The sequence below is a fragment of the Chenopodium quinoa genome, unplaced genomic scaffold (genome assembly GCF_001683475.1).
Source record: "Chenopodium quinoa cultivar QQ74 unplaced genomic scaffold, ASM168347v1, whole genome shotgun sequence".
Lineage (NCBI taxonomy): Eukaryota > Viridiplantae > Streptophyta > Magnoliopsida > Caryophyllales > Amaranthaceae > Chenopodium > Chenopodium quinoa.
The window spans coordinates 277490-293356 of record NW_018743906.1 but is presented as its reverse complement, the minus strand read 5'-3'; the positions used below and the strand labels follow the sequence as shown (position 1 = coordinate 293356).

General features: G+C 38.0%; 1 protein-coding gene across 2 annotated transcripts; it reads right to left on the bottom strand.

Annotated features, from left to right (window-relative positions):
• Window positions 1–41: 41 nt before the first annotated feature.
• On the bottom strand, window positions 42–2754 carry LOC110686907 (protein trichome birefringence-like 31). 2 transcript variants are annotated; one of them, XM_021863518.1, is made up of 6 exons: window positions 2204–2754; window positions 1772–1943; window positions 1461–1660; window positions 1177–1323; window positions 602–816; window positions 42–291 (listed from the first exon to the last, which is right to left on the bottom strand). In XM_021863518.1, the coding sequence occupies exons 1-6, from the start codon at window positions 2596–2598 to the stop codon at window positions 137–139; spliced, it is 1284 nt and encodes a 427-aa protein (XP_021719210.1). In that variant the 5' UTR covers window positions 2599–2754; the 3' UTR covers window positions 42–136. The 2 variants fall into 2 exon arrangements, with proteins under 2 accessions (XP_021719210.1, XP_021719211.1); XM_021863519.1 differs by lacking the exon at window positions 42–291 and having other exon boundaries at window positions 449–816; window positions 2204–2749.
• Window positions 2755–15867: the final 13113 nt, after the last annotated feature.

Sequence of the window (15867 nt, the reverse complement as noted above, 5' to 3'; positions counted from 1 at the left end):
TTTCGATTACTAATACAACTTGTTTAGTAGAGCTACAAAATTTTCATTTTATCTAAATATATACTTCTTTTTTATTACTCAAATATGTAATTCTTATTCCAATGCAATTACAAGGAACAGTTTAATGAATTCTAAACTACCAAAAATTCAAAGTTTGTGATTTACAGGATAAAGTGTTACAAAATCTTATAACGTCGTGCTTTTTATTCATGCCTAATCTCCTAAAGCAAACAAAGATTTTCCCCTTCTCTTCTCTGTATAGGCTGGGATTTAACTGGTTCAGGGTGTTCTCTGCAATAGGGTCTTGAGTCAGGCTCGTTTCATAATCAACTCGAAAAATAGACCTCCTGATTTTCTCCTCTCAAAGTCTCATTGCAATGTTTCGTGTTAAAACTTTTGTTTTTGATAGAATATAGTATAGCACTATAGTAATTAATATGAATCAAAATTTGGTCCTAACAAAGAGATTAGTTATAAAACTCTTGTAACAAATGTGCATACAAAATCTCGTTCCATGTATCAGGAACTCCTGGTAAACACCAATGAATGCAATCTGCAAAGTTTTTCGGGTCAGCCTTTTGTTCCTTAGTTAAAAGTTTACCTTTCCTTTCTGTATATATTGTAGTATGTGCATCTTTTCTGAAGTCTGACAACTGTGTTATGTTCAGGAATGTTACTTCTGTCTTTAGACCTTGTATTGTTTCTTGCACTATTTTCATGATTTCACGATTCGTTCCCATCCCCCAGTATGGTCCATGGATCGGTTCCTTTTCGTTGAAGCAATTCCCGTCACTTCCTGGGTTCCATTCTGAGCTCCTGTTATTTGCAAAGAGTGACATAAATATGACATTGATTAACAAACAAGGTAATCTAGCTGCATTGTAGGCTCTAAGAAGGATTACGAGTACATGTACATGTTCGAGCTTTGAACACTGAATGTTCATTACCCTGTTTCATTCAGGGGTTAGACAAGTTCCAAACTTTTAGACCCGGACAGACTGACCTGGTTAAAACTGCCCGGCTGGAACAACAGGACTCGGACCCAAATTTAACCTGAATTGACCTCATTCGAATGTGTATTGTGTAGGAGATTAACTCGAATCATATCCAATCCGAAACAGCCTATTTATGACCTCTTAGACATTGATGCTACTTACAAATAGAAGAAAATCTTACCACAAATGTGTAGGAGACAAACTCATAAAGAAGACTTTCTGTGTCTGAGGATTGATGCTCGAGTCCAACCAGTTTCCCCATGTTTGCAATGCCATTTTGTAAGCAGTAGTAACATTATATTCTTGTACATCATTGATATTTCCGTACCTATAACATATATTTCCAACAAATTTAGCCATCCAAAGAAAAGAAAATCGCGGAAAAATCAATCAGCTAGAACACAGCATCTATAGTATAAATGAAGCACATCATTGATTGAATATGTAATTACCATTAACACTTACGTTGCATTTATGATAGGCTTGTACATCCACCAAACATAGCTTTCAAATACCAAAATGTCCACTCCTTCCCAGTTTTTGCTGTGATCAGCGATACGATCAAGCTTAACCAGCCTCTTAAGCACTGAATGATTTGTAGAATGGTCCGAATTTGACTCAATTATAAACGGAGCCCAGTAGAATTCAACTGTAGCATTATATTCCTGCGTAACAATTCCATACATAATTAATCTTCTTTTTATGTCATGAAAGTTACATTAAATTTGAATTAGTGAAAGTATTTGTAGTAAGAAATACTTGTTAATTAAAATTACCTGAGCATGGAAAATCTTCTTAGAAGGAACCTTATGAAGTGATTTCTTTCCATCAGGTATTGCAGACTGTAACATGCAAATAATCGAGTCGAATTGACCTCTTTGAATCGAGTCTCCTGCGAACATCAAGCGTTTGTTCCTTAGCATACGCAATAGCTTTACTGCATTAAACCTGTACACATCATATATGCCATCACCTTACTTTTAAAAACAGTGCGTAAATTAAAGTAGGTCTTGTATACAACAGGTGTATTCAACATAACCACTGTTTTTCCTTACAACTTTTTCGACATTAGACATTTAGATGCTCCATCCGAACAACATTTCCACATTAATTTTATCTCATATTCTCATACTCTAAACTTGTTAAGTCAAATCTTCAAAATAAATTCACATCAAAACTTTTTACCATACACTAAAAAATAATGTTACCGTGGTAAATTGCATTCATTAGGCTGCCATCTCCAATTCTGGTAAGATTTATCAGGTCTTCCATTTCTTTGACAAGTAACTTGTTTAACCAAAAACGGGCAACTCTCTTCACTATACAACGGGCGAGACACATTATCCCAAACCCATTTCCCGTCGAAAACGTTACAATCTTCTATATCTTCGTAACTATTATCATCATCATCAAATGCATTGAATATGTACCTATGAAATCCACCCCCTCGTAACCAAAATTGCCATTGGCCAAAAATACTTTCTCGGTTACTCTTTAGGTTGTCAAACACTAGCCTCGCGGTCCCTAGCACAAGTACACAGGCCAATGCGATAGGTAAGATGGAATGGTACTTAGCGCGATTGGGAGATTGTTGTGTGGTCATTTTGGATTTCGGCTAATCTTGGAAGGTTAAGGGAAGGAAGGAAGAAAGATTTGTACGAGTTTGGTACGTGTTTTGAACATGGTTTTTGCAATGTTTAGCTTTAACTTTAGATTCAAGCATTTTGAGAAGTAACCTGTTACCCATGCAACTACCGGTTGGTAAAGTATCTGAATTTAGGTGTCTTTTGCTACTATAATGTTTTATTAAAATGGTTCTTGGTGATTGTAATTATTTATAAGTAGACTTACGTATTGTAATTGTAAGATAAGAGCTAGTCGATCATTGTTAATAACATTTGGCGTGGGCAATTAGGAAATCATGGTTACATTGATTTCTCTGTTGGAAATAGGTAATGAAACGGATGCTCGCGCCCGATCGGGCGGAGGTGGCCAAGGAAAATAGGAGAACTCTCGCGGCAATCGGGCGGCCTTCGCCCGACCGGGTGGCGGACTCGAGTTTTTGACGAGCCCGATCGGGCGGCGGACTCGAGTTTTTGACGAGCCCGATCGGCCAGCTTCGCCCGGGATGGGGTTTCTAGATCGCCCGACCGAGCGGTGTTCGCCCGATCGGGCGCGACACCAGGTCTGGAGAAACTTAATCTCGTGCCCGATCGGGCGGCTGCTTGCCCGATCGGGCCCGCCTTTTTCCTAGGTCGGTTTGCTTTGCGTATTTCCTTTTTCCGGGACTCATATAAATACGAGCCTTGCCTTTTCATGAGATCATTCACTTTCTAGCCGAAAACACAAACATACCTTTTGAGATCTGAACAGTTCTTGAGCAATTCCACTCTCCGAGTTCGGGTGCACGGATTACGGAGAGAGTTGCGTTAAACTTGGGGCGCGTGCTTCACTAGGAAACTTGAACCGGTGGTGGCGTATTTCGCTTCTAAGGCAGTGGTTTTGTTCCACGGCGCGACTGTGAGTTTGGGATCTTCAATCCAGGAAAGTTCTAATCTTTGTTTGTTATTGATTTCAACAGTTATTTTACCAACAATTTAGAAGCGAAATATTTTGATTTATTCTGTTGATATCATGACTAGCAATTCTCAAACTCGTCTATACCTAGATCTGTCTAAGGTTGAGTCTCTTGATGGAATTAATTATAAGAGATGGTCACAAAGGATGTTGATTGCTTTTGAACAAGTAGAAATTGATTATGTTTTGTTTAGGGATGCTCCAAAACCTATTGAGCAGACCAATACCATGATTAAAATTCCTAGTACTCCTGTTCCTGGGAATAAAGAATCTAGCTCTAGTCAAAGGACCACTACTGTTATTGCTAATGAATCTGAAATCAAGAAATTTGATCGTAATAATAAATTTGTTAGAGGTCATCTTTTGAACAGCATGAAAAACAACATATTTGATTTGTATGTTAATATGAAATCTGCTAAGGAGATGTGGGAGTCTTTAGATAAGAAATATGGTGCTGATGATGCTGGGAAAAACAAGTATGTGATTGGAAATTGGTTGAATTTCAAATTGGTTGATACAAAGCCTATTATGGACCAAGTCCATGTGTATGAAAATTATGTTGCTGAAATTCTTGCTCAGGGTATGAAGATGTGTGAAATCCTTCATGCTAATGTTTTGATTGAAAAATTACCTGATTCCTGGTCTGATTATAGAAATCACCTCAAGCATAAAAAGAGGGATTTAACCCTAGAAGAACTTGTGAGCCACATGAAGATTGAGGAAGCCAACAGGCTTAAGGATGTTTCCTCTTAGCCAAATAATGTGTTAGCAATCAAGGCTAACCTTGTTGAATTTGGTGCTGACTCTGACAAGAAAGCAGGTGATAATCGTGCCAAGAAGGGGAGCTCTGATAAGAAGGGAAATCTCCAAGCTAAGGGCAAGATTGGAAAGAAAGTCACTGTCAAGTGTTGGTCATGTAGTGAAGTGGGGCACTTTGCTTCACAATGCAAAAACAAGAAGAAGAAAAATATGAAATCGAGTGGAGGGAACAAGGGTTAGGCTCATCTGGTTGAGAATGAGGATGAAGATGTCATCACTGCAGTTGTTTCTGAAGTCAACCTGGTTGAGAACAACAGTGAATGGATCGTGGACACTGGTGCATCTAAACACTTCTGTGCTAACAAGGACCTGTTTGTTAGTATGGAAGAATCAAAGGAAGGTGAACAAGTCTACATGGGAAATTCAAGCAGCTCTGAGGTACTTGGAAAGGGTAAAGTGGTTCTGAAGCTGACTTCAGGGAAGACCTTGGCTCTTCAAAATGTGCTGTATGTTCCTTCTCTTCGTAGAAATTTAATTTCTGGTGCTTTGTTGAACAAAGTAGGAGTTAAGTTAGTCCTTCAATGAATAATATTACTACTTTTGCTTATATTGTTGAGTCCTTTGAATTATGGCATAGTAGATTGGGTCATGTTGGTGCAACAAAATTAAAACAAATGAAAAGTTTAAATTTGCTCCCAAATATGTCATTAGATGGATTTGAAAAATGTGAAGTGTGTGCGGAGTCTAAATTCGTGAGGAAACCCTACAAATCTGTCACGAAGAGAGAGACCACACCACTTGAGCTAATTCATTCAGATTTAGCAGACTTTAAGAACTTGGAAAGTAGAGGCGGGAAGCGCTACTATATTACCTTCGTTGATGATTGTTCGAGATATAGCAAGGTGTATCTTTTAAGGACGAAGGATGAAGCTGAGTCCAAGTTTCTTGTGTATAAGGCAGAGGTAGAAAATCAGTTGGAGCGGAAAATAAAGAGAGTTCGCTCAGATAGGGGTGGAGAATATGGCTCCGATTTCCTCAAGGACTTGTGTGAAAGTGAGGGAATCATTCATGAAGTATCTGCCCCATATACTCCGCAGCAAAATGGAGTAGCAGAGAGGAAAAATAGGATCATGAAGGAAATGATGAATGCAATGCTTCTGAGTTCTGGGTTGTCAGACAATTTGTGGGGTGAAGCGGTTCTAACAGCTAATTATGTGCAGAACAGAGTAACTCACAAAAAGTTAGACAAGACTCCATATGAAATATGGAAGGGTTATTCTCCAAACTTGAATCACATGAAAGTGTGGGGGTGTCTAGCTAAGGTGGGCTATCCATCATTCAAGCGCTCAACTATAGGTTCTAGGACCTATGATACAGTATTAATTGGCTATGTTGAGAATAGTGCCGCATACAGGTTTATGAGTCTGGAAGATCGCTCTATATCTGAATCTCGTGATGCAGAGCTCTTTGAACAGGTATTCCCTTTGAAGAAAAACTTAATTACTAACGATGTTTCTTCAGTTCCTTCATCTGCAGAGCCAGAAGATGCTTCCCTTAGGATTGAAAGTGAGATTCAACCTAGGAGAAGTAAAAGGCAAAGAGTGGAGACAAGCTTTGGACCTGATTTCCTAACAGCCTTTATAGCAGAGTGCGGAAATCTAGGTGAATTCGAAGATGATCTAGATGAGATGATGTTGTGTCTACAGGTTGTGGATGAAGATCCGAAATCATTTGAAGAAGCTATGAGTTCAGTAGATGCAACCTTCTGGAAGGAAGCTGTGAATAGTGAGCTTGACTCAATCATGTCAAATGGAACCTGGGAGCTTGTGGACCTGCCAAAAGGGAGCAGAGCTATTGGGTGCAAGTGGATTTTCAAGAGAAAAATGAGAACCGACGGCACCGTGGAAAGGTTCAAAGCTAGATTGGTGATAAGAGGATTCACTCAAAAATTTGGCCTTGATTATTTTTATACTTATTCTCCTGTGACTAAAATTGCCACTATTCGTGTTTTGTTTGCCTTAGCTTCATCTTACAACTTGATTGTGCATCAGATGGGTGTTAAGACAACCTTTCTAAATGGCGATTTGGAGGAGGAGATCTACATGGAGCAACCTTCGGGTTTTGTAGTTCCTGGCATGGAGAATAAGGTGTGCAGACTAAAGAAATCCTTGTATGGCTTGAAACAAGCTCCGAAGCAATGGTATGAAAAATTTCATAAAACTGTTCTTAGTTTTGGTTTTGTCGTCAATGGTAGTGATGCATGTGTGTACTCTAAGATGTTTGGTGCGCAATGTGTGATATTATGCCTGTACGTTGACGACATGCTCCTGTTTGGCACCAACATGTATGTCATAAATGAAACTAAGAAGTATTTAAATTCAAAGTTCGAGATGAAGGATTTGGGAGAGGTAGATGTGACCCTTGGTGTTAAAGTTACTAAAACCAAGAAAGGATATTTTCTGTCTCAGTCTCATTATGTGGAGAAAATTCTGAAGAACTTTAATTGTTTTGATTTGCCTCCATTGAGAACTCCCTTTGACCCTTCTGGAACTTTGGTGAAAAATGTGAGGGACGGTGTGTCTCAAACTGAATATGCTAAGGTGCTTGGTAGTCTGACACTACAAAAAAATGTCCATATAGAAACAGAATTCTAGCGACGGAATTTTATCCGTTTCTAAATTAGAAACGGAATAACAAAATCCGTCTCTAAATTAATTTAGAAACGGAATTTAAAAATCCATTTCTAAATTAGAGACAGAATTAAAAATTCTATTGCTAAATTAGCAACGGAATTGAAAATTCGTCTCTAAATTAGAAACGGTTTTTTTTTTTTCTGTTGCTAAGTTAGCAACGGATTTTTTTTTTCCGTTGCTAAGTTAGAGACGGAATTTTTTTTTCCCGTTGCTAATATGAGCGACGGATTTTTGATTCCGTTTCTAGATAATTTTTGAAACTAATTATTTCAAAATATTACATTAGATACGAATTATGTAACTTAAATTCATCTCTAAACTAAAAACGGATTTTCAATCCGTCTCTAAACTAGAAACAGATTTTTAAATTGAAAATTCGTTTCTACATTAGAGACGGATTTTAAATTCTGTTTCTAAACTAGAGACGGATTTTAAATTCCATTTCTAAACTAGAGACGGATTTTAAATTCTGTCTCTAATATTTCTTTCATTTATCATCAATTATGTGTGTAAAAGTAAACAAATAATATTTGGTATAGTTGGTAAGAGTTTCACTATTTGACATTGAGGTCACGGGTTCGACTCCTACTAACAGCTAGCAATATTGCGATTGGAGATTCAAGGAGCGTTACATGGAAAGCTGAGTCGGGTTGACCTGAGTGAGGTCGACCCAAATAGCAGCTCTTTTTTAGATTCAAAATATTTTTTCCCGTTGCTGAATCTAGCAACGAATTTTTTTAATCCGTTGCTAAAGCTAGTGACAGATTTATTTTTCCGTTGCTAAATCCCTCGAACAGACCCTTCCAAAGGAGATTTCCGCCCGGTTCAACTTGAGTACTCCATTCGGGGACGGATTTATTTTTTCCGTTGCTAAATCCAGCGACGGATTTATTTTTCCGTTGCTAAGTCCAGCGACGGATTTTTTTTTCCTGTCTCTAAATTCATTAGCGACAAGGTTTTTACCAACGGAGTGATTCCGTCGATATATCCGTAGCTAGCTATGTCCAGCGACGGATTTTTAGCAATTAGCAACGGATTTCACCTGTTGCTAAAAGACCAAATTTTTGTAGTGTGATGTTTTTGATGAACTGCACTCGCCCCGATATTGCTTTTGCAGTTAGTAGACTTAGTCGCTATACTCATTGTCCTAGTGAGCAACATTGGGTTGCTTTGAGGCGTGTGCTCAGATATCTATGTGGAACCGTGTCTTAGGGATTGAATTTTGTTGGTCATCTTTTGGTTCTTGAAGGATATTGTGATGCAAATTGGGTAACGGATAACGATGAAACAAGTTCTACAACTGGCTATGTGTTTACCCTTAGTGGGGGTGCAGTTTCATGGATGTCTGGAAAGCAGACGTGTATAGCTAGATCAACAATGGAAGTTGAGTTCATTGCATTGGATCTTGCTACACAAGAGGCAGATTGGTTGAGAAATTTGCTTATTGATATTCCTTTGTGGGGGAAGCCGTCACCATCAGTGTCTATGCATTGTGATTCACAAGCTGCTATATGTGTTGCTAAAAACAGCATTTACAATGGTAAGAAAAGACACATAAGAGTCAGACATGAGTCTGTGAGGCAGTTTATTGTGAATGGGGTTATTTCGTTGGACTATGTTCGAACAGAGAAAAACCTGGCAGACCCTTTTACTAAGGGATTAAGTCGTAGACTAGTGGTGGAGTCATCAACTGGTATGGGTTTAGGACCCATGTTGTAATGACTTGAAATGGTAGCTATACTAGCTATGTGACATGATACTTTGGTTTTAATAAATCTGGAACTTGTTTTGGTTTGTTTGTTTCTTTGGCATGAATCATGTGGATTTGTCATTTATGTATCATGTGTTTGAATCTATTACTCTATAAGAGTGGTAAGTTTTACTAGTTAGATTCTGCTAGGATGAGTTTGTCTCTTAATGTCATTAGTCCAGTTGTTTTCTGAGCAGGGATAGATTGAGGTTCTTAAGAGAGTTAAGACCTTTGTCCCAGTAGTTCTTAAAACAGGATAGATAATGACAGCGAAAGTTGAAGGGTTGAACTTATGTTCTTAATGTTCTAGTTCCATTGCATGTAATTCTCTGGTTTGCAAGGTGCTTAAACATGTTTAAGCCTGCAGGGAAAGACCTTTGAATTTGCTGGGAACGTGTGTGAATAACACATAGGATGAACACCTACGTGAGTACAAGAGGTGGCCTCTCTCAAGGGAAGACTGGAGTATTGTTTTCCTGAAGTACTCATGAGAGCCCAAGTGTTGGCTAAGATTGGCGGAGTTGCTTAAGCTCTAAAGTCAAGGTATGTGTATTCAAGGTCCCTTCCTCGCTCCTAGGAGTTCAAATCTTAGGATACTCACTAGGGAAGTGTTGAAAGCCTTGTGCACTAATGTGTTAGTTCAAACCTTTGGATACTAGCATTTAAGTACTAAGACTTTCTTTTACTGTTCAGATTTCATGTTGAAGATCTGCTCGCATTAGTGGGGGATTGTTGGAAATAGGTAATGAAAACGGATGCTCGCGCCCGATCGGGCGGCCCTCGCCCGATCGGGCGGAGGTGGCCAAGGAAAATAGGAGAACTCTCGCGCCCAATCGGGCGGCGGACTCAATTTTTTGACGAGCCCGATCGGGTGGCTTTGCCCGATGGCTCGCCCGAGATGGGGTTTCTAGATCGCCCGACCGGGTGGTGTTTGCCCGACCGGGCGGTGTTTGCCCGATCGGGCGCGACACCAGGTCTGGAGAAACTTAATCTCGCGCCCGATCGGGTGGCTGCTTGCCCGATCGGGCCCGCCTTTTTCCTAGGTCGGTTTGCTTTGCGTATTTCCTTTTTTCGGGACTCATATAAATACGACCCTTGCCTTTTCATGAGATCATTCACTTTCTAGCTGAAAACACAAACCTACCTTTTGAGATCTGAACAGTTCTTGAGCAATTCGACTCTTCAAGTTCGGGTGCACGGATTACGGAGAGAGTTGCGTTAAACTTGGGGGGCGTGCGTCACTAGGAAACTTGTACCGGTGGTGGCGTATTTCGCTTCTAAGTCAGTGGATTTTGTTCCACGGCGCGACTGTGAGTTTGGGATCTTCAATCCAGGAAATTTCTAATCTTTGTTTGTTAATGATTTCAACAGTTATTTTACCAACATTCTCTCTATCCAAATATAGTGTAAGTTTAATTTAGAGAATAATTTAAGAGAAGGTATTGCGTGTGTATGGACGCACGAACTATTTGGTGCGAGAGGCTTGACTGATATATTTTACTCGTTGGCTATATGTTTCATGTGTTGGATGATATGTTTCATCTGTTGACTTATATGGTTTTTGTGTTGGCTATTGTTACCCTTGATGTTTTGATGATAACACAAGACAAATAAAAGGACTAATGCCTTGATCAGTTTTGTAGTTTCTTTATAATAAAGTTGCAGGATTAATTCAAGGCAAAGGAACAAGGGCTAAAAGATTAAAAGACATGTTGCAGAGTTCCTGTGTAGGAACTGGAGCTAAGGAAAGAAGACTCGGAGCAGAGACTTCTTAGAGAAATTAAAGTCTAAAATATTTTTCATGTTTTAGGTTTTATGTAAGTGAGATCAATTAAAAGTTGATGATGAGTAGAATGCGATTTTAATTTGTCAATTAGATAGAATTTCTTTGATTTCTAAAATATAGAAAATATTGTTTTCAAAAATATCTTTTCTGTCCTTATCTTTAGTTAATATCTTTTTCACATAAAATATCTTTGAAAAGTTTATAAAAACTAACTTCCTAAACTTACTTCAATACCTGTTGATTTAGTCTTCACCATCAACACAGAAAGTGCTTCTAAGAGGTTCAATGTGCCTGGTTTTTAGGACATGTTTGAAGCTTTGATAGTGGTGGAAAGTAGTGGCGTTAAGATGCAACAGTAGTGGTGTGAGTAATGGAAGTTGTGGCGTTTTAATCAAGCAATGTTTTTCTATAAATATCGAAGTTGTTCTCTGAAAAACTTCACCTTGCTCAATCATATATTTCTATCTTTCTTGTTTTCTAAAAGAGTCAAGAGTCGCATTCTACTTAAGAGTTAACTTTCTTAATTTCTTTCCCTGGAGTATTATTCATTTGGTTTGTAATTGGGGAATTGGGAGTTTGAGTGAAATCTGAGAGAAGTTAGTAGAGAAAGAGAGAGAAGAGAAGAGTGGCAAGTAGTGGGACTTGCTGCTGGGAACTTCAACTTCGTAGAGGAACTTGAAGTTAGATCCTTTACCTTGTAATAGGTTGTTTGCCCTATTATAGTGAAGAATCTTTCCTAAAATCCCGAGTGGTTGTGGTTTTTCTTCTTGTTAGGGCCAAGAGGTTTTCCATATAAAATCTCTCTGTGTTTCTTTAAAGTTCCTTTAGCTCAGTTTTATCAGTTCCGCAAATAGTTAGCTAAATTCTCCCAAACTACAATTCACCCCCTCTTGTAGTATTCCTCTAAAGTAACACTAATATATTCCTTTTGTTGGCTGATATATATATATATATATATATATATATATATATATATATATATATATATATATATATATATATATATATATATATTGAATTGCTAAATACCGCCAATATCTTTTATCAAACCACCAACAAAAATAATGAAGGGACAAAAGTACCCTTACTCATCCCCCCACTTTGCTTTCTCTCTCCTAAATTAAGCTTCAAGCCTCAAAGGCTCAATCTCAACCATCAACCACCATAAAAGCAACCACCAACGCCACCACAACCACGACCACCACCCACAACACCATCACCTCCCAAACCATTAAGAAGGAAAGAGGTTAGAATAATCAATAAGGGAGCCTTATTTAGAACAATCATTCATCAATACGAGCCCCTTTGGTTTCGTGATAGTAGCAATCGAACAGCGACGACCCACCACCTTCCTCATCGCACAGGAAGGTGGTTTTTTTTTGTTCCCAGCGATCAAATCAACCAGCATGCAAAATTGGTCACCAGGAACAGTAATCAGTTTCCAACGTCGGTTGACCACGGTAACCGACATCTAAACCAATTACCATCCCTGGTGACCGGTTTTGCACGCCGATTGACCACGGTTGACTGGGGTCCAAAATCGGTTATCGTGGTGCCGATCTTTTGGAGATATTTTTATTAAAAAAAAGATTGGAGGTGACATAATTTATTACCTTCGATCGTCATTGCCGCCACTCATAATCCACCTCTGATGTAATGCCCCCCCTTCCCTTCCACCTCCGACGTACTGTCGCCACTTGTACAACCACTGTTGTGTTGATGATGGTTGGGAAGTGGTGGTTGCAGCCCTTATGGGTGATGAGAGAGAAAAATAAAAGAGGAAGATGGGTAAGAGGTATAAATAGGGGTGTTGATGATGGTTGGGAAGTGGTGGTTGCAGCCCTTAATGTCGACAGTTTTGATCAAAATTGTTGGCGGTGTTTAACTCCCCCCTCTTTTTTTTTTCCTTTTGTTGGCTAATATCAAATATCATTTGGCTTATATGTTTCTTTAATTGGCTGATGTATTTATTTTGTTGAATGATATGTATATTTAAATTGTTGGCCTATATGTTTCATTTTGTTGGCTTACCTGTTGCTTTTCTTTGCTGAATTCATCCTTTTGTTGGCTGATACGCTTCATTTGTTGGTTGATATGTTCTTTTTGTTGCTGGTATATTCTTCTAGTTGGCTGATATATTCTTCTAGTTGGCTGATATATGTATCTTTTATTGGCTAATATATTTCTTTTGTTTGCTGATTTCATCCTTTTGTTGGCTGATATATTTCTTTTGTTAGTTGGCTTATTTGTACATTTTGTTGACGGATTTATTCCTCTTGTTGGCTTATATGTATCCTCTGTTGGCTCATAGATTTCTTTTGTTGGATAAGCTATTACGTTTATTAATGTTTGATACGTCTATATTGTTGACTAATATCAGACATCAATTGGCTTATATGTTAATTTTTATTGGCTTATATATGTCATTTATTGGCTGATATGTATACAAACAAAGAGAATCTTGAGATAAAGCCAACAATTCAGCTTCACCACTAGCCAACAATTCATCTAGGAATGGCAACGGATCGGATTCGGGTCGGATGTGGCTAAATCCGAATCCGATCCGTTTAGTAAACGGACCCTGAACTCGGATCCGAATCCGAAAAATCCGAGTCCGAATCCGATCCGACTCGTAATTTTCGGATCCGAATTCGGTCCGTTTATACGGACCTCCAAAATGATCCGAATATTTTTTTTATTTTTATTTTTTGTAATGTCATATATCTATAATCGCTTGTATTGTCATACCAATTAAAGTATAAACATAATATATTTAAATTATGAACTAAGTTACATAACAAAATTTTGCTACAAAACAAGCAAATAATTGTCCCAAGTTATAGAGCATATGATTATATTCTCGGATTCGGACTCGGATCGGACTCCATCAGACTTTGCGTAGGGTCCAAGTCCGATCCACCTCCTATTCGGATTCGAATCTATTTTATCGGATTCAGATTCAGACTAATTTTAAACAGATTTGAATCGGATTTTTTCCTTCGGATCGGATCGGATTCGAATCAAACTTGGATTAAATTGCCATCCCTAAATTCATCATACCATCATCATCATCACACAACAAACAAACAAATAAAGCCACCGTCAATATCATATCATCATCATCAACAACACCCAAAACCACTTCATCTGCCATTTTCGAACTCTAACCAAGAAATTATAGAGTCCGCATGTTTGAAGTTCCACCACCAGCTAAGAGCCCAAGATCATCGACACACCGTCCACCGAACCCAGCCACAAATTTTCACGGCACCCTACCCCACCGATCCCACCATCCAGCGAACCACACTCATAGCGCACCCAACTAACCGCCACCAAAATTTGTACCCAATTCGCACCCAAACCACACATAAACCACCACCGCAAAATCGCATCCAAAAATCACACCCAAATCGCACCCCAATCGCCACCAAAAAATCGCACCACCAAATCGCCACCAAATTAAATAGCCACCAAATCGAACCCAAATTGCACCACTGAAATACACCACCAAATCGCAGGAGAGAGAAAGGAAGAGAAGAAGGAAAAAGAAAGAGAAAGGAAGAGAAGAAGGAAAGAGAAAGAGAAGGGAAGAGAGAAGCAAGAGAGTTGTGCGACAGCCGCACAAATTGTTTGGTGCGAGTGGACGCACCTAATAGTTTGCGATAATTTAATTTCAATAAGTATAACATCATGTAACATATGTTATTATACAAGGAAATAACGGTTACATTGATGCAGAAGATGTTGCGTGAGCAATTGTGACTTATCTAACTTTGATTGTACGGAGTATACTTTTATTACTAGTACTAGTTTGGTGCGTGCCCCGTGCGATGCTCGGGTTGTTTATTGAATTTTAAGATAAACTTTTTATTTATGTACCAAGTTTTAAAATATATCATTGATACAAAAATAGGTTGAAATTGATGTGATTTTGTGACAATCTAAATTATATAGTAGGCATGTAATGCCTAATAATAGTATTGGTGAAAATATTAGATTTAAAAAATTATACTTGTAGAAAAAGAAAAAAAAAAGTCATGCTTGAAATATTAGAAATTTCTTAAAATGCAAAAAAAGAAAAAAAAAAAAAAGTTCTAAACCTGTTGGCTTAACCTAAATTCAAAATTTTGGGCTAGTGTGGATATTTCTTGGCCCGTGAACTAAAGTGATTTGACCTAAAGTGACTTGACCAAAAATGACCTATGACCCGACTCGATTGTTGTATACGTGACGCGATGTTTGGTGAAAAGTTGAACCATCAAGTGTCGTTGTCTCGTGATCTGGCTAAACTTATAATTTTTTTTAATCTATGAAATATAGGTATTTTATCAGAAATGAAACTTTAAGCCAAAAATTTAATCCTATAAATCTCTCCATATTTATTGAAAATTCAACTCTAAACTAACTTTTTTTTATCCTACAAAATCTATCCTAGTTTTTGTCCTATTAAAAATACAACCTTTTAATTCATAAAAAATATATCCAAGTAAATCTTACGTGTCATACTAATATCTAATTGTTGCCTACATGACGAGACACTTGGTGAAAATTTGAAACGCCAAGTGTCGCAGTCTCGTAACTTGGGTAAAAGTTTAGCTTTATATATTAGTTATTATATGATTTTAGCTTAGATTTGGCTTGCACCTTACTATTATCATTCACTTGGAACTTTTTTTTTGAAACGTACAAATTATATGACTATACAATTCTTTTAGTGACATCTAAGACTTAATTAACATTTTGGATGAATTCTCTTTGTTATGATGTGATTTAGGTGAATAAGAGCAATCTTTGTGTATTAATTTTACAATTGATGGTTGAAGATAAAGCATGGGAACAAGGATGAGACAAAAAAGCTTTTACTAGGTAATTTAACAAAGTGCAATACTCAACTTCATTCAGCCATATATCCTTCTTTACAAGGAATTTTCAGGTGATTCAAGTTAGAGGTGAAAGTAGAGTTCAAGATCTTTCCAATGATAAGTCACATGCCAAATTTGAGCAAGAAACGAAGAAGTTATGAACTTTTGAAGTTGAGTTGTCCAGACAGTCGCGAGGAGCGCCCGATCCACTTATAAGGAGCGCTCGCTCCTATGGGCGTCACTAAAAGTTTTAGTAGTGAGGAGCACCCGCTTCCGGGATCTTGTTTCGAGCGGGCAACTTCTTTTCTTTTGTACTTCCTTTTGGTATCTTTTAACCTTAGCCTTTCATTTGTAATCCAAGGGTTGTAATTTAACAACTTTAGGGTTTGTTTGTAAAGTCTATAGGGCTAAGATTTCTTTTTGGAAAGAACTTTTGCTTAACTTT

Bases quoted from the DNA above. Each gene is read 5' to 3' on its own strand.
- LOC110686907 (XM_021863518.1), bottom strand. From the start codon at position 2,598: ATGACCACACAACAATCTCCCAATCGCGCTAAGTACCATTCCATCTTA. The intron at 1,944-2,203 runs GTAACATTATTT...TGATGTGTACAG, and splicing joins AATGAATGCAATTTACCACG to GTTTAATGCAGTAAAGCTAT. The intron at 817-1,176 runs GTAAGATTTTCT...TGCAAATAACAG, and splicing joins TTGTCTCCTACACATTTGTG to GAGCTCAGAATGGAACCCAG.